This window comes from Kogia breviceps, chromosome 9 (genome assembly GCF_026419965.1).
Source record: "Kogia breviceps isolate mKogBre1 chromosome 9, mKogBre1 haplotype 1, whole genome shotgun sequence".
In the NCBI taxonomy this organism is placed as follows: domain Eukaryota; kingdom Metazoa; phylum Chordata; class Mammalia; order Artiodactyla; family Physeteridae; genus Kogia; species Kogia breviceps.
Window position 1 is genome coordinate 33,184,698 of NC_081318.1, and position 27,926 is coordinate 33,212,623.

Here is a 27,926-nt window from a genome sequence, read left to right on the forward strand (position 1 = left end):
TCTTTTGTTTAAGCTGGCTTTTATGTTGTTACATTGACCAAAACCAAGGTAGGAAATTAATAGCACAGTTCTTTCATTCATACATACCATGAGCCATGAATCAGTGCCATGTAAGGGAAAGCACAAATCAACTACAAACTGTTGACTGTTGTATTATACAGCCCAGGCAGCCAGACACAAATAAAATTCTTTGTATATTCATTCCCAAATACCATTTTTGGTAGAGTTTCTGCAGGCTGACTTCAAATCCACTCTTGGGAAGTTACAATATGTTGGTATTTGTGTTACCAGCCCTCTCCTTTTCACTGTAAAATGCTGAAGATCAAATTCTCCCTCCCAAACACTAATGCAGTGTGAAACCACAACACTGGGGGCTATGGGTGGGAAGGAAAAAGAAAAGCAAGAGCACACAACAGCTGTTTAAGACCCCCTCTGGAGAATTCCTTTTAAATTCTGTTTGATAAAGCCTGAAAGCCCCGCCTACATCCCCAGTGCTTACATATTGATTTAAAACTGTAACGGAAATAAAGGACTTTTGCATGAGAAGAGAAAACATCCTCTCTAGCCTTGAACAGTGGAAAACAGATTCCTCCTTGTCACTTAATTTGGACTGCAGGCACAGAGATTCTTATACTTACATACAGTTTCTTGCAGCCAAGTCTCTGTGGACAAACTTTTTGCTTGCAAGATATTTCATGCCTTTGGCTACTTGAAGACCAAAGCCAATAAGATCTTTTACAGTGGGGTTCTGTAATAAAAGAGAATTGGAAATGCATAAACTAAGCATTTACTGTTCTAGCTATGATCTCAAAATTATGAAATGTTTATAAGAATGACCTTGTTTCAAATAATAAGTTGTGCCCTGTTGATAACAGCAATAATTTATTAAGTATCTGTTATTTGCAAAGTACCATGCTAGATGTTTTTATAAACTTTGGCTAATCCTTATACACTCACGTCTGTGATATGGGCTCTATTTTCCAGATGGGGAACTGGAGGTGTGTTAAAATGTAGGTTTTATTATTATTTAGGTATGGTAAGGCCAGCAAATGGGAACATTTGCCATCGAAAAGGCTGTTACTCACAACTCCCAAGAGGAGGAGGCATGCCACGTCATACAAGGCCACTCAGGGAAGTACCAGGGTTGGTTAAGGAGGCAGAGAGGGAGCAAGGGGAAAACATAAGCAAGAGTCTGTATTGTGGTTTCTGTGGGAAGGAATGGGTGAAGCAGAGGAAGCAGGCTTAGAATTGGCTGGTTTGAATAATTTCAGTGGGCACTGGGGTATAGGGACTGTCCCTAGTAGTCTGGTACCTGGTCTTGAAGTGATTAGTGCAGGTGAATAGTGTCCCAGAGTGTGAGAGCACTTTAAAGGAGGTGGCTGGGGTATGGGCTCTGGAGTGGTTGGTTTGGTGATGAAAGGCATGCTCTTTGAAGGTGAGTTGTTTAATATCTCTGGGAATTTGCTAGTCCTGGGAGGGGCAGTCTCTCCAGGGTCAGCATGTCCCCACAAGTCAGAGCATCAGAAATACACAGTTAACACAGGAAGTTCCCAGAAAAATAAATCACCCCAAACCACTCAGATGCTAAGTTGTGGAGTTAGGGTTTTAACCTAAATATGTTAGACTCCAAAGCCCACACTGTAGTGAAATCAATCACATCAGAAGCCCTCCTACTAGTACTGAAGCACCAGTGGCCTGGACCCACACAGAGAACAGGAAATCTCATTCTCTATAAGCTCAACACACAAAATTGGATGGACAGAGTAATGCCTTTAGTACCTATGAGAACTGTATCTGAAATCACATAGATGCCACTGCGGCTGATAGCCCTACTGGTGCCTGGCCATCAGGAACAGGATATCTCTTCTTCAGCAGCCACTGTGGAGTTTGTGAACTTAAGAGGCAGACAGTGGGGACTCTGAAAGGAGGGCTACAGCCCTCCTTAATGCATACAGCATGTGGAGAGGTCATTTCGTGTGTTTTAGGCTTCTCTAAGACATATCTGTTAGTGGTTGTAATAAGTATAGACTCCTTGGACTATAAAAGGCCATGGTACTGTATAATAGGAAATCTCTATCATGTTTTAACCCTGGGGGAATAATACCTAGAGAAGGTGGCATATCCAACCAGATGAACTCATCAGGGTAATGGCAAGAGTTAGAGTGGAAAAGTGGGTATGGTAAGGCCAAATCTTTGTGCTTTGTAAGGTAAATTCATCTTATTTGCAAAAATTCACTGCCAGGGAATATTTTATTCTTTTGACTGAATGCAAAATATTTCTTTATTGTCCTAGAGCTTATTTCCTCCGAGAACCTGACCCCATGTTTATGAAGCTGTTGATCAAGAGTAAAGCTACTCCATAACTCCCAAAGAGGCCTGATCACAGGAGCCAAGAAGCAGCCAGGGGCCATCTGTGACTTCAGTTCTGGAGACTCCTTCCTTCCCTAGTCCTGTTCTGGCCATTGCTTCCTCAGTCTTTAGGAACTAGCATAAACGTCACTTAGAAAACCCTCATTTGCAAGCATCTAAGAACCTCTTTTGTAACCCTGAGCTCATTCATTCAACAAATATCTCCTGAGAGTCTATGTGCCGAACACTATTTTAGGTGTTACTGCTACAGCAGTGAACAAAATACACAAAATTAGCTACCCTCATGTGCTTGAATTCTAATGGGATGTGTGTGTGTGTGTGTGTGTATACATATATTATTTATTTATTACCTAGTAGAGCACTGTTCAATAGAAATATAACACAAGCCACATATGTAATTAAAATTTTTCTAATAGTCACATCAAAAAATTAAAAAAAAAAGGCAAAATTAATTTTCACAATATGTTTTTCAACCCAGCACATCTAAAATATCATTTCAACATGTAATCAGTATAAACAATTATTGATGAGATATTTTACTTTCTTTTTTTATACTAAATATTCAAAACCTGGGATGTATTCTATACTTATAGCACATCTCAATTTGGACTAGCCACATTCACGTGGGGCTTGTGGCCACAGTATTGGATAACTCAGGCCTAGTGTATGATATGAGGGTAAGTGTGATGAAGGAAAACAAAGTAGGGGAGAGGATCAAGAAAGAAGGCATGAGGGTGTCGTGGTCAGCTGCAACTTCAGACAGGTCAGGGAAGCTTCATTTAAGATGACATTATGGCAAAAAGCTGAAGTTGGTGACTGAGATATGTGGATATTTTGGGGAAGAGTAGTCCAGGCAGAGAGAATAGCAAGTGCAAGGTCCTGAGGTAGAAGAGTGGGTGGCAAGTTTGAAAAATAGTAAGAGACCCATTTATAATTAATTTTCAATGTATTTCTTCCTTCTAAGGTTAAAACTCCTTGAAAGCTGAGGCTCTTTCTGGCTCTACGTCTCCTGTGTGGTGCTTTTTCTGGCATATAGTAGGTACTCAAAGATGAGTACCTATCCAGCAGATGGTACAGCAAGGATATTGCAGTGCAGGTAAGAATCACTGCCCCCAGGAGACCCTTCTAAGTATCATTATCTTCCTACTAGGATAGAGGATTTTGAGGAAACAGCGAATTGAATTGGCCTCTGTCCATTTGAATGGTGCAAACATTTTTTATGTGCTTCTTTGGCTAAAAAGCTTTTAAAAGGGTTCAAAACAGGCACATTTTGGAAGGCTCGCTGGCTTACAGCTAGTTCATGAGTTAGTAAGTTTGGTAATATACTTACATGAGTCTCATTTCTAATGAAATTTCGAAGATCCCCATGTTTCATGTATGGTAGGACCACCAGTGGAGACCCCTCACTTCGAAGGCAGATTCCCAAGAGCGAGAGAACATTGGGATGACTAAAATCTTTCATGATGATTCCCTCGGTCAGAAATTGGGAAACTTCTCCTATGTCAGTGATTCCTGAGAAAGCCAGCAGTGGAGACATTAACTTCATTACAGGGACAATGATTACTTTGTCAAGTTCAGAGAGGGAGAGCAATGGAATGTAAAACCATTGGGCTACATCTTGCCCTGATGCCTTATCATCAGAGTGTTTCTTTACAATACTTCTGAGTGAATGATGTCACCTGTGCTGCACTTTTTTTTTTTTTTTTTTAATTTTAGTTTTGGCTGCATTGGGTCTTCATTGATGTGTTCAGGCTTTCTCTAGTTTTGGCGAGGAGGGGCTGCTCTTCATTGCGGTGCACAGCCTTCTCATTGTGGTGATTTCGCTTGTTGTGGAGTATGGGCTCTAGGTGTGCGGGCTTCAGTGCTTGTGGCATGTGGGCTCAGTAGTTGTGGCACACAGGCTTAGTTGCTCCACGGAATGTGGGATTTTCCTGGACCAGGGCTCGAACCTGTGTCCCCTGCGTTGGCAGGTGGATTCTTAACCACTGCACCACCAGGGAAGTCCCTGTGCTACACCTTTAAGTCACCACCTGCACCCGTTTTTGTAAGAGTCTAGCAATCTGTTTGTCTCATGAAGAACCATAGTTTGTCTCTTACAGAAAAAGGAGAGGGAAGCAGGCCAGTCCATTTCTATAGTGATTGTCTAGGGCAGGGGTTGGCAAACTTTTCTATAAAGGGCCAGATAGTAAATATTTTTGGCTTTGTAAGCGTTATGGTCTCTGTTGCAAATACTCAACTCTTGCCATTGCAGCGCAAAAGCAGCCACAGACAATAGTGGCTGAGTCTCAATAAACTTTATTTATGAAAACAGGCAGCAGGCCATAGTTTTCCAATCCCTGGAGTAGGAAGATTTGAAGACCAAACGTTGTGTATGGTATCTAAGTAGACTATTTTGTTATAATAGTTTTTAATCATTTCCAGATAGAGATCCCGAGGGCCTGACAATAGTCAGCACTAATAAAGAGTTAACAACCTTTAATTTATTAATCTGATTAGTATCAGTGTCAGTGATGATATTCTTCTACAAATGCAATGCATTCTAAGACCAGGAAGTCCATCTGGACCAAACAGAGATCAGCACACACCAGGGACAGAAAGATTTCTTGGCATTAGGACTGTTCTGAGTACAACTGGCAGTGGTGCTCTTTAGTGAGGCAAACTTATTGACAATTATACTTAAGCCATCAGTTTGTAGTTAGATTTCATGTAAACTCTCCCTTTAATTACCTTGTGGTTAGACTTTCCGAAAAATGAACCATACAGAACACTGCTCAGCGTGGAGATTTATGTTTAAAAAAGCTGAAATATTTCTGGCAATAATGTATCTTGTAAGAAAACCTTTCACGTGTGCATTGAAAGTTTATTAATTCCAATATAAATCTGTAATATATCTTGTTAACATTTTTTCAGGCTGCCTCAAACTATGAGCAGAAATTTAGAAATGGGGGTAGAAAAGGCAAGCACACTGACTTGACATGTGAGACTTGTCAGCAAAGGTGGAGCCAGGAAAGCTCTAGTATGAGGAGTACATTGGGTTGTACAAGATAGTAATTTATGCCATAATTATGGCTCTGGGTCATTAATAAAGTCTTAGTTTATGTCTGGAAGCATTCCGTGTTTCTTTTCTCTTTTTTTTAAGTGAAGTTTAATAACATGCATACACGGGAGAGACCCAGGAAAACTGAGTAATTCCAGCATTCCCTGCTTCTTAAAAAGAGTATGCATTCCATTTTAAAAAGATTTTCTCAATAGCAGATAATATTAAAAAAAATATGTCTAGCACTAAAAGAGGGTAAGTATCACTTGTTAAGGAAGTTCGTTTATGTGGAATACCTCATTCACCAAAAATGTGGATAAACGAGATATTACCACATTTATAATTTTTCAATTTTCTGCTGGCATATTTTTTTCCTGTTTTCTTATTTCATTTTTTATCTTTTTGATGGAAGTTATGGATAAAAATAATTATAGTAATGTCTCTGGGTAAAATGAGTCATTATTACTGTATGGGCCAATATGCTTCCCATAGTTTCCATAAATATCACTTGCAAAACAAATATTATAAGCCAAACATATTTAAATGATACTTAGGCTCATCCAAGAACCTCATTTCTCCTTCATTCTTACTTATGAGGGCTCTGAGGGATAATTTCTGAGGAAATATTTCAATAAGAATTTAAAAAAATAAATTTATTTATATATATATATATTTAAAAAATTTTTGGCTGCATTGGGTCTTCATTGCTGTGTGTGGGCTTTCTCTAGTTGTGGCCAGTGGGGACTGCTCTTCATTGCAGTGTGCGGGCTTCTCATTGTGGTGGCTTCTCTTGTTGTGGAGCACAGGCTCTAGGTGTGTGGGCTTCAGTAGTTTTGGCTGCAGGCTCTAGAGCGCAGTCTCAGTAGTTGTGGCACACAGGCTTAGTTGCTCCGCGGCATGTGAGATCTTCCCAGACCAGGGCTTGAATCCGTGTCCCTTGCACTGGCAGGCAGATTCTTAACCACTGCACCACCAGAGAAGTCCCATCAATAAGAATTTAGATCAACGAATTTTCAGGATTAGATCCATAATTCCAGCAGTTGCTGATTTTTCCACAAGGGAAAGTGTAAATCAACATTTTATTATTTATTTATTTATTTATTTTATGGTACGCGGGCCTCTCACTGTTGTGGCCTCTCCCGTTGCGGAGCACAGGCTCCGGACGCACAGGCTCAGCGGCCATGACTCACGGGCCCAACCGCTGCGCGGCATGTGGAATCTTCCTGGACCGGGGCACGAACATGTGTCCCCTGCATTGGCAGGCGGATTCTCAACCACTGCACCACCAGGGAAGCCCCAACATTTTATTATGAACTATTTATTAGTTTGCAAACCACAAAAGTGTACTCCACTGTTAAATAAAATATAACTTACTATTCAAGGATTTCACAGCACAGTGAATTTTCTTATCATCATTGTCCAACAAAGTCCCATGATATACACACCCGAAATGTCCTACATGAAAGACAGAACTTGGTTAGTGCCACATTACTTTTAATTGTGCAATATTATTTATCAAGCTCTTCATGATCTTCATTTCTCTTTTTTTCCTACATGGAAAAAAAGTGCATTGTTTCTTATGCTTTTGATAAACAATACCACTATTTGTGTGTGTTTGTGAAATATGTATATGTCATATATTTCACCCAAAGATACAAGCAATATGATTATTTAATACATGGTAAATATTTAGGTGATGTAACTGTTATTAAAGGTTAACATAATAAAATATTCAACCACAGTGGAACCACTGAAAACAGGAGTAACATCTGCCTTGTAAAAGAAACATTATTTTTAAGGATCAAATAACATCTTTTAAATATGAAAATGAAGTTTTACCCACATAAAGAAATACAATAAAATAAGCTACCTATATTCCAATAAACTGAAATGAAATAAAAATGTCACCATTAGAAATAAGATTAGCATTATAGAACAAGGATTTCCCCCCTTAGTCACCGGTTAGTATGTAATCCAGGTTGGCAGAAACTGAAAGGCAATCGCCCAAATGAAGCAAATTCACTCTGAGTCATTTCATCTAGTTCTCTGGCTCTAGCCACATCACTTTCCCAATGGTAGCCTTTCATCCAGTGGCAGTAGTTTTCCCCAGAGGTACCAAATGTCTGATAGCTGTGTAAGTCATTAATTAGGTTTTCCAGCTGGCCAAGACCCCCTGAGTGCCTAGCATGTGAGTGTTGGGCATTAGTCAACTCTCTTGTAATGCAAAGATGACTAAATAAATGCTCTTGAGGGCTCACGTTCTACTGGGGAAAGCATATTAATAAATAATAGCTACTATTTATAGAATCATTCATGATTATTACTTTATAAGAGAGATAATTACCATTTTTAGCACCTTTCATGATAAAATACTAATTTTACAATAGGTAGAATTAGAACATAATTAGTGAAGCCACACACACTAAAACTGGTACAATTACTAGGATTTATAGGCTCGTAAAATAACTATATATTACTCTGATGTGAAACACGTTTGTTAACAGTGAAGCTGCTATTTGGGAAGGGGAGCATGCTAAGGATTAAATTCTGGAGTATGTGATAGAGGAATGTGCTGATGCTTTCACAGGAAAATGGGAAGGCCTCGTGAACACAAAAGGCAAATTGTCCCATCAGCTTCTTCTGCATCATGCTGGCTGATGTCTCTGCTACCTCTTGTAACACATAGTGAATAAAGAGGGATCAGAGGCCATTCAGTATTAAAGGTAAAAGCCTTTTAGAAAAAAAGGGAAGAGTGGAGTTCTTTTCCTGGCTTCCGGTTGGTTTCTTTTCCTGCTCAATATTTCCTCAAATACTGTATACACTAGCTGTTATTGCTGCTCTGGCTGGCTTATTACAAATATTCATTCCTCTTTGTATAAAGAAATTGGAGTGCATTGTAGAGATGATGTATGTTGCTTCAGATCAAGGGAAGGCTATAAATTCCCTGTCTTCTGATGCTGTCCAGAAGTATACAAACTGCTATAAACCAGGACTTCATAGAGTTAGTCAACTATTCTCAGGGTAGAGAAAGACTGGAAGGAGATAGGAGTAAAAATATTGGAACTTAACAGAATGATTTTTAGAAGGAAGTAAAAAGCACATTTCAAGGAATTATAGTTGTCATTATGAAAAAGGTGAGGAAGGAATGTGATTTATTTCTAATACGTTTGGGAGATTATCAAGTTGTCTCCATGCACAGGGGCAAATCCCCATGGATGTGATTTGCAGGGCTGTATGTCTGCAGAACAGAAATCAAGTGTACTTGTTATCACTGCTCTGTCAGTTGCTTTCACCATTGTCTAATTCCTAATCTGCAAAGGCAGAAGATAAAATGCTTACTGGAAAATCGTGTTTAACAAAAAGCTGAGTGGAAATACTTACCTCTTCCTATGACTTCATTGAAATGCACAATCAGGCTGCTTGGCCCAATCACTACGTGCTGAACTGCCTGGACCAGCTCTGGATTTAGAGCACTGAGGTCAATGTGGACAGTATTTTGCAGTAATGGACTGGATATATCAGAGTCCCCACTAGTTAGGATGGGGGATAGGTCTGTCAGAGGATACTGCACTTGTCTGCATGACCCATTCTGAGATGAGTTAGGAAACTGGTCTGCAAGATAAAGCATAATTATTAGAAACAACAGTGAAACCTCACTTAGTGGGGACTGCAACAGGGGCAGCAAATTGAATTAATAACAAAACCAAATTTTAAATTTCAATTTAAAGAAATGATGGTTGTATCATTGAATGAGGCTAGAAAAAACCTTTACAAAGAAATTGGTTTAATAAAATGATAAAATGCGAAAAGATACAGGTATGTGTGTGTGTGTTTAAAAAAATTATTGATTTTCTTGTAAGTATATTAAGCAGTAACTTTGAAAGCTTGTTTTCCCTCTTCATTACCTTAGACATTTCTCTTTTTATGTATAGCAAAAAGCCAAGCTTGAGATTTGTTTTTTAATATACTATATTCTTAAGAATGCAAAGAAGCAAAAGTAGTCAAGCAACTGCCTGGCTCCCACAAAAATCCAACTCAACACTAAGAAAATGAAAAAAGAGGCCTTTTGAGAGACTAGTGTTTATTAATGGAATGAATTAGTATTGCTCAAAACCTATGTGGATTCCTGGTCAATGAAAAGTATGTAAAGTGAAATATTATATATCTATATCTCTATATAAATATACACACATACACACAAATGACTAGAAATATGCAATGGCTAAAATTTCAGAACTGAAAGCTTTTCACATTTGTGGTAAGTTCTCCATACTGTGGTGATGGCAGCAGATCTAGTGTTATCACTCTTTAGAGAAAGCAGATTAGAATTGGGTTAGTGTGCCATTCTCATTGCTTAGTTGAGGACATTTGGAAAGGTATCAGATCAGCATTCCTTGTAAGTTGATCTTTATAACCAAAACTGTAAGAGCCTCAAGCAAGGTTCCCTTTTTCTAGGTTAAACTTTTCCATTTCAGGGGTAGGGAATTATGGGGCTGAGAATACATTTCTTAATGCCAGATAAGGCAAAAAAGCCACCAGTTGCTTCGTCCTTTCCAATGGGAATGCATACATGTCAAGGAGAGGGCATTATACTGGCAGCAACTGACTTGAAGACAAACTAGGCTGGGTATTGAAATGTATTAGTAAATAACACAGGGAGAGGGGAGATGTTTATGAGGGGGTCCCCATTAGCACCAAAAGAAAATGCTGTTTGTTTGCAAAGGAGCAGGAAAATCAGAACTTAAGTGAGGGTCATTAAAAAGAAAGTTGATTGTACCCTTACTATTCCTAAGCCCACTTAAACATGTTTAGTATCTGCCACATTGAAAGTTTGGTTAATACATCAATTTGGCCAGAGCAGTAAATTTCAACAGTGGTTCCAGAAAAGCTTTGGGACCACCTGTAGTTATAGTAATCCCTAGCTGGAAATGAGACAGATGCAACCTTAAAAGAAGGATGTAGAACATCAGGGGAGTGCTTGAGATGTTGGATGGGTGAGGGAAGGAAGGAGCCTAGCTGGGTGTCTGTTCCTTTAATTCCAGAGTCAGGGTTTCCAAACCTTTCCTAGGGGATGGAAATGCGGATGAACCTCTCTAAACTCAGTTCCTTTGCCTTCACTTCTCAAACCTTTGCACCTAGAGATCAGGGTTCTAAATTTTCAGTGGTGCAGAGATTAAGGGAAATCCTTGATGAGACACAGGAAAAAATCCTCTGGCATAGAAACTGTACTGACCTTTGGGCTAAGTTCAAACATGCACACAAACCAATTTAAACCATCAGTGTGTGATTCTGGTCTGACACACAGAAAATTCTAGGTCTGCATGAAAGACTGATAAGGATGCTGTCCCCACCACACACAGAGAGAGAAGCTCTGTAGGTGCCTCTTTATTAGGTGCTAGCTGTGCATTTCCTCATTCTTCCCCCTGGATAACTTTCTTTTGCCTATTTTATTTTTCCATGTTTCCAAGGAGTAGGTTCAATGTAGGAAAGAGGATGAAACTCAAGTTTCTTAGCAATGATGACAGAGGTCTGGTGAGTAATGAGGTTGAAGGAAGATTAACTATGCTTCTTTAAAAAAATTACTTGTGAATTTTAAAGATCTCAAATTAGAACCATTAAATGTGAATATAAAATAATAAACAGATATAAATTTCAAAACTATAAACTGGATTTGATTTGTCTATGTTGTTAAGGGCTTGGATTCTTAAAGGTAAAGGGAGTCATGTGGGAAAAGACAATATTAACAGTGTCTATAGAACATCTCTATAGAACTAACATAAACTTGAAAAAGTAAGAGGCAGTAAGTGTTGAAAAAGTTAAAATGTTAAGTGCCTCATTGCTCTTGTAGTTGTTTTGATGAGCAACTTCTAAGTTTTGCAGTATCCTCAACTGTCTGTGACTCATTTTATTTATCCAGTGGTAAATATTCAACCAGGGAAATGCTTGTACTTGACTCACGTCCTGTAACTTCTAAAGATAATGGAGCAGATACAATACAGACATTTTGCTTTTACCAGGAGATTTTAAATAAAACAATGTGAAATGCTCTGGCTAATCTGACAATTATTAGGTCTAATGTTTTGCAAAACAGATGATGTTAACCCTCCCTTTTAAATAGCATAATTGAAGGTTTTTATTGGATAAGACTCAAAATATATTCATCTTGGGATGCTGTGGGTAAAAGGGTGAGTACTAACAGTTCATTGAGAATCCTTCAAAGGAGGGCTAAAAGAATAATTAAAATGTCTGAGGATCAACAGGTAAAAAAATGTAGCTGTACCAAATTCTATTTCAATAAATATAAGTTTCCTATCTTAACTCTTCCTGGGTTGTTAAAGAGAGCTTCACAATTTCTTAGCATTGCACTCAGATGATAAACACCTTATCTTTGCTCAAATGATTTTAAAAAGAACCTTTTTGTGAGAACAGAGCTTAAAGACTCTAAAAATCTCATATAATATGTAAATGAGTTCATTTAAAAATAAGAGCCGTGTAATTCTGTGTCAAATTAAATACTTCTTTGGCCAAAGAAGAGGTGAATACTTCTTTTATATTTTTATAAAAATATAAAGGCAAAATAAAAAATAAACAACAATGTCACAACCCACTGAGATATATGTATAGGTATTTCTCAGAACAATAAACTGAAGTATACCTTCTGGAAAAGTAGCTCGGTAGTCTACAGATTCATTTGAAACCATTTCTGTAGTTGGGCTTACACTTCGGGCACTTACAAGCCTATCCAAATGAGGAGTGTGTACTCTTGCATCATAGCGAACTAATTCGCTGCCCAGATCTTAAAACAGAAAGAGAGAAAGAGCTCGTTAAAGACTTGGCTATCATGGGTCTCAGTAGACTTTGACCCAGTGACCAGAACTCATGGGTTTTATGGATTGCATAAGACCGCACACATGAATCTATGACAATTTTAAACTGTAACGACTGTATTCTTAAGGCAACTCCTTTAAAAAAAACAATAAGCAAAAAATGCACCTTTAATTTGCTTTCTCTTTTTCAGCCACAGGAAAAGCCCAAGTAATAATAAGAGTATTATTGATATTGAGACAACACCAACAATCAGTCCTGTGAAATTCTGATCTGGTTGAACTATCACTTTTCCAAGGATGGTTGAAGAAATTGCTTGCTTCCACTAAAAATGACAAATAAAAGTCAGAGTTTAGCCATGATAGATACAAAATACACCACACAGTTGAATCACTGTCTCCCTGGGCTCAAAATACTACCTGGTAATTACTGTTCTAGAAGTAGCATAATTGTCTTCAGAGTATTAAGACATTCCTCAATTCTGGTTCAGTGTTCAAATAATTAGGGGCTACTAATCACTTAAGTATTTACATTATGCACAGATGTTTGTACTTATAACTAGGTATTAGGGGGGTAAAAAGATAAAAATCAGTCTCTGACCTTAAGAAACTGAAGTATGAAAGTGAGACAAATACAAAAATAAATGATTATAGTACACTATGATATGTACTGTAGAAGTATGAACATATAGTAAGAAAAAGAGACAACAGGACATTAATTCTGTCCTGGAGGGTAGGGTAGAGGGCACAGGAGACTCCCTATAAGTAGTAATCATATTATTATTATGATGGGATAATAAAGTCTCAGAATATTTTTATTTCAGTTTTGATACACAGAAGAAGTCTTTTGACGTTCCTTCCAGCTCTAAGATGGTATGATTTTTAGGATTTCTGGTCCTTTTAATTCCAAACTCTGATCTCATGATTCAGCCTTCTTTGATTTTTAAATTTTTTCATACATTCCCATTTCATAACTTTTTGGAAAACTTCAGGAACCCTTTAAAAATCACACATTCTTGGATAAAAAAAAGTGGTATATCTATACAGTGGAATATTATTCAGCCTTATGTGGTGTATCTATACAGTGGTCAGTCTTAAAAAGGAATGAAGTTCTGACACGTGCTACAACATGGATCAACCTTGAAAACTTGCTAAGTAAAATAAGCCAGACACAAAAGGACAAATATATGATTTCACTTATACGAAATGTCTAGAGTAGGCAAATTCATAAAGATAGAAAGTAGGTTAGAGGTTACCAGGGGCTGGGGAAGAGGAGGAATTGTGACAGTACCATTGAATGGTTCCAGAGATTCTGTTTAGGGTGATGAAAAAGTTTTGGAATTCGATAGTGGTGATGGTTGCACAACACTGTGAATGTAATTAATGCCACTGAACTGTACACTAAAAAATGATTAAAATGGCAAATTTTATATGTATTTTACCATAATTTAAAAAACTAATAATGTAATATACCTAAAACCATTGAACTGTATACTTTAAATGTATAAACTGTATAGTATGTGAATTAATCTCAATAAAGCTGTTAAAAAAAAAAGAATGAAAAAAATAAAATCACTCACTCTGGTTCCCAGTTATCTGATTTAGCTGTTTACATGAAAGAAGTTACTGTAAAATAGTTTAATTCTTATTTTACTTCATCCAGTGCATACATATTCTTTTACTTATGGGTCTCTGCGTTTGAGATCACTGTAGCGGGCAGTAGTGTGTTGGCTCTGGCCTCCTGGAGTGGTGAGAGGTGGGGAAAGGGCCCTATTGAATGTGTCCTTATCCCTCCTGAGAATTACAGAAAATTTCGGCAAGAACGTGGCATGATGGAGAGGAGCGTGGCCAGCAAGGACTTTTGAGATCTACCCGTTGATGCTTGGGAAGGAGATAGTGCAACAAAAATCTCACTATTTCTAAAATAACAACTAAGAACCAAGGCTGAGATGATGAGCTAAAGCCCACAGACAAATGAGCTTTAATGATTTATTTCAAGCCTGCAAGTGACATAATTATGATGGCATCTTTATTTACATCATGAGAGGAAAGCAGGAATCCCACCTCTATATTTAGCTCGCTGTTCAATTTCAGCAGGTCATTGGGGACCGTACAAAAAACGGCTTCAGAATGTGAGTGTATATTCTCACAGCTCTTATTTCCAACTTTTAACACTTCACCTTTAACTGCTTCAGGGTCAATATCGTTTCCCTGGAAGAAAAAAAGAAAAAGGAGCTTGTTAGTACTTCACAGTTTTGCAGGAATGCAAACAGTTGTGAAGGAATATAAATATACTGCAAACACAGGCCATGTTGTTTACCAAGGCACATGATTTTCTGACACTCATTTTGATTGGGATTTGGATGGTTGAAAGACAGCATGACCATTTCAGGGTACTAATTAGTCAGGAATCATAGCATCTAGCTTTTCCATCAAATTGTATTTTAGAGAAAAGGACAGAGATTCTTGGTTCACACCCTTATGTCCAATGGTGTCTTATTCATAATCACCTTAGTAATGTTTTCAGGGGGTATTGATGGTTGGCAAAAGGGAAACAATTTGGAGATTTGGTTGTCGAGCTGCCTAATGCAGGGATACTCAGCTTTGGCTTTAGTTTTAGAATCACACTGAGGACTTTATATAAAATACTGATGCCTGGGTCTCATCTCCAAAGATTTTGATGTAATGGATCTATGTCAATGTATTTCTTTTGTATTTGAGTTGAGCAGTTTCTTTTCATCCTTCTTGCATAGTTGAATCCTATACAAAAATGAATCCATTTTTAAAGAAATTCCTATAAGATGCCGTGTAACCCTCATTATGATTTGAGAGCATGATTACATTATTTTGAACAATTATATAGTTACATGAGGGCTTTAAAAACATTGTTCAATTTGACATATTTAGTTAATTGAAGTCACCATTAGGCATTTAAAATATCACTGTTTTGTTGAAGAAACCAATAATTAGCCTTGGGAAAGAAGTGGTACAATTTCTCATATGAAGACTTAATGAGTATGGCTATTTATTTATTTATTATTTTAAAAATTTATTTATTTTATTTTTATTATTTATTTTTTGGCTGTGTTGGGTCTTCGCTGCTGCACGTGGGCTTTCTCTAGTTGCGGGGAGTGGGGCTACCCTTTGTTGTGGTGCGCGGGCTTCTCACTGCGGTGGCTTCTCTTGTTGCAGAGCACGGGCTTTAGGCAAACGGTCTTCAGTAGTTGTGGCTCGCGGGTTCTAGATTGCAGGCTCCGTACTTGTGGCGCACGGGCTTAGTTGCTCCACGGCATGTGAGATCTTCCCGGACCAGGGCTTGAACCTGTGTCCCCTGCATTGGCAGGCGGATTCTTAGCCACTGCACCACCAGGGAAGTCCGAGTATGGTTATTTATTAAAAAGTCATTATTTTGAGGAGAGAGAGCTATCAAAACATATTAGCATTTTTCTTAGGGACAAAGAGCAGCCAGTAACAACTACAGTACTGCTACTTTGTTTCCCACTTTGTTTAACATGACCTTTAATACTTGGCAAACTAGTTTTACATACATTGTCTCATATGGATCTCGATAGATTGCTAGGTCAAATATTATTCTCGGAAAAGAAGTTGGAAGAAAATATTTCTTTCTAACATGAATTTTGAGTTTAAAAAAATGGATATAGACAAACTCTATCCTTACCACATTTCTAGAGGCAGTGTGTGTACTCCATTGAAACAGGTCAGCCCCACAGGGCAAGTCAACGTAGAAGCATATAAATCTAAAAAGTCACCTTGGAGCTTCAAATGACAACTTGTTGGTTAGGACTGAGGAGGCTAAGGCACTGGCTCACATACTGGAGGAAATTCAGGGAATGACAAAGGAAGGAGATTAAAGAGCTGGAGGGCTTGATTTATGAGGGAATGACTAAAATGTGTCTTGCTCTCTTAGATAATGATGAAGGCTGGGGGAAGGGATGAACATACTGCATTTACATTTCCAATACTCCTTCTTTTAGGCTCGGGGTTGCCTAGGATGTTGCATAAAAGCTTCTCTGAAACAAAAACAGGTCACAAAGCTGAACAACGAAACCCCTTTTCATTTGTGCCTATTAAGAAATGCATAATAATTAGTGACTTACATAAGAAATTAATATCAGCTTTATATGTATAGTGATTATTTTATTTTTAAAAAATTTATTTATTTTATTTATTTATTTTTGGCTGCGTCGGGTCTTCGTTGCTGTGTGCGGGCTTTCTCTAGTTGCAGCGAGTGGGGGCTACTCTTCGTTGCGGTGCCCGTGCTTCTCATTGCGGTGGCTCCTCTAGTTGTGGAGCACGGGCTCTAGGCACATGGGCTTCGGTAGTTGTGGCGCATGGTCTTAGTTGCTCTGTGTCATGTGGGATCTTCCCGGTCCAGGGCTCGAACCCGTGTCCCCTGCCTTGGCAGGTGGATTCTTAACCACTGCGCCACCAGGGAAGCCCTGTATAGTGATTATTTTAAAAGTTTACAATCCAAGATATCAAAAAACTGATACTGGAAGCCCACTACTATATAACAGAGGGGAACGAATCAGGAAAAAAAAAAAGGTATAGGCTGGTTTTTGTCATTTAAAATAAATGTAGCTTTATCGAGCTATGGAAAAAAATGTTTATGTTTAGAAATTCTATCCCTTTTTATTATTTAATATTAGCTATTATTAAATAGTAGAACATATTTACAAAATTGGATTAGTTCTTCAGTCATTAAAACAGTAATACATAGGTTTTTAAATAAAGCAAAATAAAAGGAGCTTTCTGGTCTTTAATCCCCTACACCCAAGAACAATTTAGAGTTATAATTATCTCATTTTATCCTGCAAAGACACTTCCCTGAGGTAGGTATTATGGTCATTCCTGCTTTACACATTGAGAACTAAGGTTCAAGAAGGGACTTGGTCATGAAGCAAATCAATTTCATTTAATACAAAGCTACTTACCATCTACTACTGTGTGTTAGACAAAACTCTGGAATATAAAGATGAGTAAGAGTTTCTTCTTCTCACTGTAATGTTTAAATGAATATATTTCTAAAGTGAAAAACTGTTACTCCTCTGTCATATCAGGATGTCCCTTGTCCCTTTCCTCCGAACTCTGGCCAGGTATGTACGACATGTTTGTATCTAGGACTCAGGCCTGGGAACTCATGTCTGAGCTAGTTACAGAGCAGAGCAGATAGGAGTGGAAGTAGGTATAATTTGAAAAATAGCATTATAACAGGCGGGGTCTTGCAAGTTTTCATGCCTCCAGGGGCCACAATGTTGAGTCTGGGAAAGTCAGTTAAGGCCACGGAGGGGATGGTAGCAGGACTCAGCCAGGCCACGGTCCAGGGAGGCTGGTAATAGAAAGTCAGTGAGGTGGGGTGGTGGTGGAGGGACATTTACAGTTTATCCAGAGGACATGAGCCCCCTTAGCTTGGGTACTAGGCCAAAGAACCATCACAGAAAGCTTCAAAACTAAGTCCACAGGACATTAACAGGCATTTGGGGAAAAAAGTTCCCAGGTCTTTTGAGAAAAGCTGGATGAACGAAAATTAAATTGGTTTCTTCACTGGCTACTTGGGGCACTGGGGTACCACAGGGGCTGTCTATGTGCCCTGGAATATGGGTTTTTTTCCCCCACAGAATGCATATTAAAGTGTGTAGCACAGGGAGATACAGCTGATCCCTGAATAACATGGGGGTTAGGGGCACTGACCCCCATGCAGTTGAAAATCCACGTATAACTTCACAGTCAGCCCTCTGTATCTGAGGTTCTGTAACCACAGATTCAACCAACCATGGATCACGTAGGACTACAGTATGTATTTATTGAAAAAAATCTTCGTATAGTGGACAGTTCCATGCAGTTCAAACCTGTGTTGTTCAAGGGTCAACTGTACTAGTTTATGAACACCATCAATAAGAATAGGTCTTGACACTGGGCCAAATGATCTCTAAGAAAAGAGCCCTTCATTTCTACCCTGTCTGGAGACAGAACTGGCCTCACGGTGGCTGTGAATGGGTTTGGGCCTACAATTGCAGGTATATTAGTCAGAAGTGGGAGGAAGACAAAATTCTAGCTGGCTCTGGGCAGCAGGTAGACTGAGTTAGCTCAGAACTACTCTCCCTTCTAGATCCTTCTGATGCCCAGACACTGACACAGGCCTCTAACTGAGCTCTCAACCTTTGATCTTATGCTCCTAGTATCGTAGCCTGAGTCCCTGTTCCCTGACTTAGATGATCTTCCTGCTGCTTTTCCTGTTTTAGCCAACTTCTCCAAACTGGACTTCTCTATTACCATGTATATCTATCTATATGCTCCAGAATAAGATGAAGCCCCAGGGCAGTGTCAGACAGTACTAGTTCCAGCATTAAATACTGTGCTTCTCTGGTTTCCATAAAATATGATCATGAACAAAAAGTCATATAAGATAATTAGGAAAAAATTCACGGTTTCTTTCAACAGAATTGACTTTTAGATATTTTTAAAGAGTTTAGAGCTATTTCACTTAAAGGATTGTATAGCTATCCATGTACCATATGATAGAAAATTTCTCTATTATGAAAGGTATTTTGGTATACATGAAATGAAAGTTAATATGAAAGCCTTTGTAATGTAGTGGAAAGAAGACCAAATTTGGAATCAAGAAATTTGAGTGTGAGCCCTAGTTATGCTGTTTGCTCCCTAGATGACCCAAAACAAATTACCTAATCTTTCTAACCTCTGTTTACTTATCTATAAATGGGGATGATCATCACTGACCTCCCAACCTCACAAGTCCACATGAGTCTCAAATGAAACAACATATGTCAAAGTACTGTGTTAACTAAAATTCCACACAAATGTGAGCTGTTGTTGACATGAACACCATACCTTAATGTGTACTCCTAAAGAGATGTCTACTTTTTTTTTCCATAAATTTGTTTATTTTTTATTTTTGGTGGCATTGGGTCTTCGTTGCTGTGCACAGGCTTTTCTCTAGTTGTGGTGAGAGGGGGCTACTCTTCGTTGTGGTGCGTGGGCTTCTCATTGCGGTGGCTTCTCTTGTTGTGGAGCATGGGCTCTAGGAGCAGGAGCTTCAGAAGTTGTGGCTCACGGGCTCTAGAGTGCAGCCTCAGTAATTGTGGTGCACAGGCTTAATTGCTCCGTGGAATGTGGGATCTTCCCGGACCAGGGCTCAAACCTGTGTCCTCTGCATTGGCAGGCGGATTCTTAACCACTGCGCCACCAGGGAAGTCCCGAGATGTCTACTTCTGATGACCACTGTCCACAGCTGGTGTCTAAGCCTTGGATATAAACTACCTCCCACATTAATGGTGTTTCTGATTAGTCCTGAGGAATGAGTGATCCCTGATCTCTATTATGTTCTCTTGATCCAAACTTGGCTGACCCTCTTGGCCACGGTATAATCATTACACCAACTATTGACTAAGCCAATTTTCACAACTAGGGCTGGAAACTATCACAGTCTCTTTTTAGCCAAGGAATTCTTGTATGCATGGCTGCTTGAGGAGCACGAACTCTTCCTGGCAACAAGAAGCAAATCTCACTCTAAACACAATTCTCTCCATAGTGCTTTCACTGATGGAACACAAACATACTTCACATTCATGTTTTGAATGGTAATTGAACAAGCACAACATGAAATAAAATGGCACCCTTTCTTTTGATAAAAAACAGTTCACTGCTTGTCCAGAAGAGGCTTTTTCTTTTCTTTTCTCTTGCTTTATGTTTGTTTCTGCCCTCAGAGAGTCAGAGGTTTTAATGTGTTCAACTTTAGAAATTGATAAAGGGTTAAATTGCTGTCACACAAAGATTCTCTTATACTAGATTTCCTCTTACACATACGTAAAATGGAATATGGGAGAAGACTGAACCATGACACCAAAATAGTCCCCCCCAACTATTCCTTTTTTCCCCGGATTGCCACTCTGTGACATGACAGGTGCTAGACCCTCGTTAGAGAAAAGAGTCATTCTGTATATAGGCAAGAAGAGAAAGTCTCTTGTGTCTGTTTCCAGAGGCCTCTTGGGCCAGGTTGGGAACAGCATTGAAAGGCTGAGGATGATGTCAAATCATACTTTTCTTGGTCCAACTATTTTGTAGGACATTGAATAATGGGTATGTAATTTACAACAAAAGGAGTTTTCTCCTCCATATAAGACTGCTTGAAAGGGTAGATAAAGCACAATTCTTCTCTAATCCTTCCATCATAGATACAGGAACAGAAAAACAGAGTTTATCTGGATGTAAAAATATTTGCAAATAAACCTTTGTTTTCATCAAGAAAAACCAAATGGATTCTTTCAAATGGCAAACACAGTAATTGTTGAAAGCAAAAGGTCACACTAGATTGATTTTATTGAAAAAAAAAAGAAGTGATAAAAGCTCTTTCTCCCTTTCTAAAACTAATTAAAGAAGCAGATGAAAGAACTCTGCTATGGTAAACATGCTGTTCGTTGAAGCAGGCTTCCATTTAATTTCATGCTGGGCTTGCTTAATTATTGTACAAAACACAATTGCGAGGTTAGTAAACTTGTATGAGTACTAACGTGTGCATGGGTTTGGCTGTAGATAAAATCTTGTTGAAAAAGCAGAAAAATTTTAGTAGAAACATATTCTTACTTAGATGGAGATGGTCTTTGGGAATTTATATTACATCTAAACAAGGACTATCGTATTATTTTGTGTTTGTTCATATTTGCATTCAGGCTATCCTTCAGGGGGAAAATTCTGCATGCCTAAAACATCATGTTGAAGCATAAATATTTTGTTGTTTCTAGAGACTGGGGCTACAGATAATTAAAGTTTTGATCATTTTGCCTCTTTTATTACTATTTGAAGTAAAAGTGACTGAAGCAACATAAAAGAGTTGTATTCTAGTCTTTGTTCTGTCACGATTTGATCACTTGTCAAACCACTTAACCTTTCTGGGTTTTAGTATTCTTTGTTTGCAACAGGGTGGGTTAGAAAAGATGATTTGTTATTGTCCAATCAAATTATATTTAGAGGCTAATATATTTCTGAGGTAGAGGAAATCCAGCTCCATTTATAAATCTGCTTAGAGATAACCACACCCAGATACAAAATTCCAAATTAGAAGGAAGTACAGAACTACAATTGATGCGTTTACTTTCATGACTCTTACCTTTTATCTTATAATGAGCACATTTAGGTGTCCAGGGAAATATATAACATTGGCAGAATAATACATCATGGGCAACTTTAATGGATTTGTGCCTCACATTTACTACTTTTTAATATATACACAAGAAAGAGTTTTTAAATGCTTCATTAAAAAGCAGTTCATGATTATACATACCTTTTAGTCTTATGTCAAAAAGATTTGTTTCTCAGAGCTTAGATATTTGCCGATGTAGTAGAAGGTAATGACCAAGTACAACAATTTTATTCACATAGCTATGAAGTCAATTAGGTGCAAGCTGATAATTTAAGAGATGATTTTAAGCATTTCTTACCTTAATTTCCAGTACATTTTCATTGCCTATTGAGATCATCACTGGCTTTTCAAAAGGCTTAAACACAGGATTATGTACATAAATAAGATCAAAGTATTTGGAATGGATCCCATCTAACATGAAAAAGGCTTTGGTTTTCAGGGGGAGTTGTAGGTTCAGCTGTTGTAGTGAAGGAGTTGTACAGCAGATTATCTCCGAATTAGAGCGATGCTGACATGCCTATAGTAAGACACAATTATCCACTGTAAACAGAACATAGCTTGACAACATCAATAGCAACTTTCACATTTCACTGTTTCAGACAATCAACTGAAAATGTACAATTTTGAAAAAAATCTCCATTTAACTTCCTAATGTTGAAGAACACATTTCTGGAAACATGACAGATGTGATTCTCTAAACAACACAGTCTTTTTATTTTTTTTTAACATCTTTATTGGAGTATAATTGCTCTGCAATGGTTAGTGTCTGCTTTATAACAAAGTGAATCAGCTATATGTATACATATATCCCCATATCCCCTCCCTCTTGTGTCTCCCCTCCCACCCTCCCCATCCCACCCCTCTAGGTGATCACAAAGCATCGAGCTGATCTCTGAGCTGATCTCTCTGTGAAATGCAGCAGCTTCCCATGAGCTATCTATTTTACATTTGGTAGTGTATACAGGTCATCTTACTAGTGTGTTTTAAGCTATCAATTACTGAGTGCCAGGTCCTGGGCAAAACACTTTAGTACAAGGCTGGTCTCATTTAATTCTCACAATAATCCTATGAGGTAGGTGCTACGATTACACACATGATTACAGATGAAAAAACTGAGCTTTTCGAGCTGATGTCATCAGACCAGGTCACAGAACTCTGAGTGGCAAAGCAGGGAACATAAATCCTAGGCCACTGACCCTAAAATTCACATAACTCCCACAATGGATGGCTTCTTGCTCACTTTGTATTCTCTACTGATAAATCTTTTCCTATGCTATTTTACAAAGGCTCTGTTATTATTATTTCATGCCCTTTCATCTCTCATTTCAAATCTTCCCCTTTGTAATTCTGATTTATAGAAGTTTGGAAAATGTGGTTTCCTCTTGATTGTGCTTAGACTAAACCACCAACACAAAGTGGCAAGTTTAAGGTTAAATGGTTGCATTTTTTCCCCCAAGGAAAAGACAAACAAGCAACAACATCCCTCATATTTCCTTTTCTTTGACAAGTAGAGTTGGAGATAAAACAATTACTTATGCCCACAATACAAAAAGGACTCAGGATATACATAAAAAGCACAAACAAAATTGGATATTTGATATTTTCTTTTAAAAATAATTAAAATTATCCTACATTAAAAAATGTGTGCTATAAGCAGATAAAGAAAACTGATACATAGATATAATATGAATAAAATATTACTTAGGTTTGTATCAAATCCATATTATAATGCTAAAAGCTATTTATTCTATCATCTTGAAAAAAAGGAAATGAACAATTTTACTGCTATTACAGTAATTCTCTATGTAACAAGAAATCTGAAAATGATACAATAAACTGCTGGCTTCTGGGACAGACATAATGCATATTAACAAATTAATATGCATTTTGTTAAGAAGGTGATTAGTATTTTTATTTTAAAATAATTGAGTTCGTTAGGCTTAAAAATTATTGTGGCTGGATTGGTATATCTAAGTCAAACCTGACCAAGAGTTTTTCTCTGTTAAATAATGAATGGGTTAAATTCATCATGGTCAGCTTCAAATTCTATAAGAAGCAGGGAACATGGAAGGAACACACGTCTCTTTAAGAGGTTTTTCACAAACAACAGTCAAATAGACCCACTGAATTTTTCATTCCTGTCCAATTTGAATGCATTGTTCTATTGTACTAATATGTTTGTGGCTAAAATAAGAGAAGTTTACATTTCCAGATATGTAAACAGATAAGATTTAAATCTTCTACCATTGTTTGAATCTTCCTTGGCACATCTAGGAGGTTTTAATAATTATTTGATTATAAATGAATGAATGATGCCACATATCATCATAATGCTGGTGAGGAAGAAGGAAGAAAACTTAGCCATTATTTCAATAACGCAGGCTCGGTGTGAATTAGATAAACTAATAATTTCTTAGATTTCCACTTTTAAAAGTCACATGCCAACACCAAAGAGGGTTACTGTTATTTTTATAGGTTAATGAAAAATCGCTATGCCTGGCTGTGGAGAACCGATGTCCTTTAAATTAATAGCGGCGGTATTCTAACTTTGTTTGTGGCCATGTGCGGGGATTGGTTTCAAAGCTCTCTACTTCATACGGTGACTCCCTGGAGTATAATCTTTCAGGAATATTATAAAAATCTAATAATACTCTTTAGAGGTGATGCAATGTGGCTGATTGAGAAGGTCAAGAAAAATCTCATTTGAGATGACCTTATTGTTTGGTGATTTGGCTTGACATTTTTAGCCCCAAATTGGTTTTTGTAATTAAAGCACACTGTGGTCTTAGCCTTCACAAAATATTGGATGGGAATCTAAAAGGAAGTGCTGTAATTCAATCTACTGCCTCCCCAATCAAGCCCCTGCTTGAGAGGGGGCACTTAGAACTTTCATTCTAAGTTGCGTGTACAAGTCCAACTAGATTATGGATATTTTATATCACAGAAAAACAACAAAAATATGAAATCTTTGTAAATAACTCCGAACTTCCTAAGGTCTGAAGTAAAACTACCACTTTAATGTGATGTCCCAAAATTGTTAGAGCACGAAATAGGTCAATCACTTTTAAGGAGGAATTCAGTTAAATTCTGATTGACCTTGCTAATAAAAGAAAAAAGGTGGCGAAATACCAAACAACATACACAATCTAGGACATAAATATTCTAATGCTCTTTCTCATTATTTGATAACATGCTAACCAAGGCACAAGAGGACTGGTAAGAAGCAGGGATGTGTAAGAAAACACTGTACCACTTAGGAAGACAAGGATGCTGTGGCAAGATTAGAGGCTTTACCCAAGGGTTTTATTAGAGCAAAAGGGTTGATGTTCTATGGGGTATTAAAAAAGGGGGGATAGGGAAATGCAATGGCCTGAATGATTGCATCCTCCCCAAATTCATATGTTGGGAGCCTAATCCCCAGTGTGATGGTATTTGGAGATGGGGCCTTTGGGAGGTAAGTAGGTCATGAGAGTGAAGTTCTCATGATGGAGTTAGTGCCCTCATAAGAAGAGACACAAGAGATCTTGCTGCCTCTTTCTTTCACCGCCATGTGGGGATACAATGAGAAGATAATCATCTGCAAACCAGGAAGCAGGCCCTCCCCAGACAGCAAGATCTGCTGGCACCCTGGTCTTGGACTTACCAGCCTTCAGAACTGTGAGAAATAAATGTTTGTTGTGTAAGCCACCCAGTCTATGGTATTTTTGTTATAGCAGCCTGAACTAAGACAGGGAATGATGTGGTTTGCCCTTGTACTGACTGTCTTTAAAAAACACTGCCTCAAGTTGATAATCATTATTTGTGTCTAAATATTAAGTGTGTGTGTGTTTTAATGTTAGCCTGAGACTAGATAATTTTAGTTGTTGAATAGAAAATACTATTTGACCTATGCGGCAAGGAAGATAACTAGCAAACATTAAAGGCAAAACTGAAATGTCTCTGCTACCCTGAAAGCTGGTGGTAGAAGCAGAGATGCTGAGCTCTAAGCACAACTATCACTCAGAGGACTTACCACTGTAAAGTTCCTTCCTGCTTCGTGCACATTTATTACCATCCTCAGGATACTAACTGAATTCAGGTTTTTTCCAACACCTGTTACTGTGCTCCCACCACTGGCAAAATAAAATAGAAAAATAGCAATATTGAGGGGATCTTTCTCTATCAAGTATTTTAAGAGAGAAATTAAATTAAATCACATGTAGTGACTGCAAGTTATAGCCACAGCCAAAGTCAAATGAAAGTTCAGTGGTAGTTTTTCTTTGGCAATAACTTATTTAACTGGAAAGTTTTAAAATTCATATTTCATAAGCTGAAGAAATGCATTTGTCTTTTTATTCATAAAATATGCAAAAGAAATATTTTTTCCTGTCTGAAAAAAATACAAAGGAAAAACGAACTTAACTGTTGTTGCTAGACTGATAGAATTAACAGAAACAAGGCAGATTGAATTGGGTCCAATGAGATATCGATTCAGAGGGAGTCTGGTATAGGGAAAAGCTGTATGTAAAGTAGGCAGGGCAAAAATACACTGAAGAATGAAGAGAAAAAGGTGATTCCACTTTTAGGCACTAAGGTTAGTACAGAATTAAGATGTACATAATATAAGTGCATAAATATCAATATTATGATGTCCAGTTAAACTGTTTTAATGAAAGCTATTTAGAATAGGATAAAATGGCATGAACTAGCACTGATAAAGTCAAATTGTACTCAGAGCCTGAATGTAGTTTGCAATCCTGAATTGGAAAGGTAGCCTTCAAAAAAAAATGCAACAGTATCAAATCCAGAGATAAAACTGTCTTCCTTTTGACTATTCGACAGCCAGTCATCCTCATGTTCATTATTTTCTTATACCCATCAGAAGCTTTTACTTACCTAACAAAAGATTTGGTGGGATGTATTTCATAGATAATGGGGTCTTCCCGGTAAATGAAGCTGTTCATTTCTCGGTTGGCTAAGTCAATTTTCAATTTAATAGGAAACTCAGTTGGAGTGCTTTGGGCTGGGGTATAACATTCGAGAATACTATCTGAAACACTGAACAAAAAAAATAAGAAAATGGACCTTTGCTATTAGAGACACACATATATTAGAATTATATACATAAATCAAAAGGGTATCAAGTCAGTGGCTCCAAAATGGGAATTTTCTGATGTGGTCTAGAAAAAAACCTCTTTCTAATCTAGAAATTGTAGCCAATTTACAGTTGGCTGGATCCCAAACTTAGGCCATCCTTGACTTAGAAATATTTGGGATTTTAAGCAATTTTAAAGTATCCTTTTGGCACTTGATTAAACTGAACTCTCCAAATCTAAGAAGCAGAAACGTAACTTCCTAACCCAATCTCCCTCATGCTTCTCACCTCTCCAAAGTGATTTGATCTAATTGTAAATCTTGATGGAAATGTTTATCTTAATTTATTGTCAATTACCAGAATCTCACAGCTTATAGCATAGGTGGGATACTAAGCATAATAATAAAGAAGGTGGATGGGAAGACAAAACTTAAAAGGGGAATTAATAAACCATAAGGGAAGGGTAGAAAAATCAGCAAGAAGGAGTAGATGGCTTTGGGAAGGAGAAAGTTTTGTAAGATGGAGAGTAAATAATAAACAACTTGATTTTTTGCCACAAAAGAAGAACAATCTTTTCTTGATTTGTTAGGTATACATATTAATCCGTCTTGACTGATGCAACAAAAAATAAACTACAACACCTTTTTAAAGTACATGTTTTTCCACCAATTGAAATGTGTCTAGAATTTCCACTGTTTAGGTGCTTTCCAGTTAATGTAAGTAAAGTGCCACCAGTTTTAGGACCATAACTTGGAGAAATACTTTTTATTATAGGATCCTGAATGAGAGATAGAAACAAAACAAAATAACTTGTTAATTTTATAACTCTAAGTAGATTAAGTAATAATTAAATATCCTAGTTCATGAGAAAATTAATGCCTAGACTTACCACATAGGAAAATGTACTATAATGTACGGTCCCTCGACTGTTTGAAATAACTATGGACATATTGAAATGTTCATTCATTGCAGGACCAACTGTGCATTTCAACCTGAAAAAACAAAGTTTTGTATGTTATAAATCCAAAGGCATTTTCTGGGTTGGCTGTTTTATATTATGGGCCATTATCTATAAACAGTGAGCTGACTCCTCTAAATAGCAAGCAGAGTTTCCAGGTAAGCATTAGAATTGAAAATTGTATAATTCTGTTTCTGTACTATTATGCTAAACTTTATATTGACTGTCTTGTATTATTCATACAGACAAAACAGGAAATGTTAAACCTCATCAATGCAGACCTCACCAATTGAAAAGTTCATAATAATCTAATAATACACAGTTATAGGCATAATGTTTGGCATACTTAAGATGGAGAAATGGTGTTTCAACTGCATATGAAACAATGGGCTGATTACAACTAAGCAGAATCTCCTCTTTAAATTATGTCAAAAGATACATTTCTGTCGTTACATGTATTTATTTAGGTTACTTAAAAAATGATG

The 27,926-nt window shown here is 37.6% G+C and overlaps 1 protein-coding gene across 1 annotated transcript in view; it reads right to left on the reverse strand.

Moving 5' to 3' along the window:
* MET (MET proto-oncogene, receptor tyrosine kinase) overlaps positions 1-27,926 on the reverse strand; it is a 127,048-nt gene that overhangs the window by 12,870 nt on the left and 86,252 nt on the right. Inside the window, exons 7-18 of the mRNA XM_059074378.2 lie at positions 27,373-27,475; positions 27,125-27,261; positions 26,285-26,446; positions 25,422-25,521; positions 21,708-21,926; positions 14,296-14,442; positions 12,401-12,557; positions 12,063-12,203; positions 8,789-9,019; positions 6,782-6,862; positions 3,701-3,882; positions 639-748 (exon numbers count right to left, since the gene is read on the reverse strand). Of these exons, the coding sequence (XP_058930361.1) occupies positions 639-748; positions 3,701-3,882; positions 6,782-6,862; positions 8,789-9,019; positions 12,063-12,203; positions 12,401-12,557; positions 14,296-14,442; positions 21,708-21,926; positions 25,422-25,521; positions 26,285-26,446; positions 27,125-27,261; positions 27,373-27,475 (1,770 nt within the window). The remainder of the gene's footprint in view (positions 1-638; positions 749-3,700; positions 3,883-6,781; positions 6,863-8,788; positions 9,020-12,062; positions 12,204-12,400; positions 12,558-14,295; positions 14,443-21,707; positions 21,927-25,421; positions 25,522-26,284; positions 26,447-27,124; positions 27,262-27,372; positions 27,476-27,926) is intronic.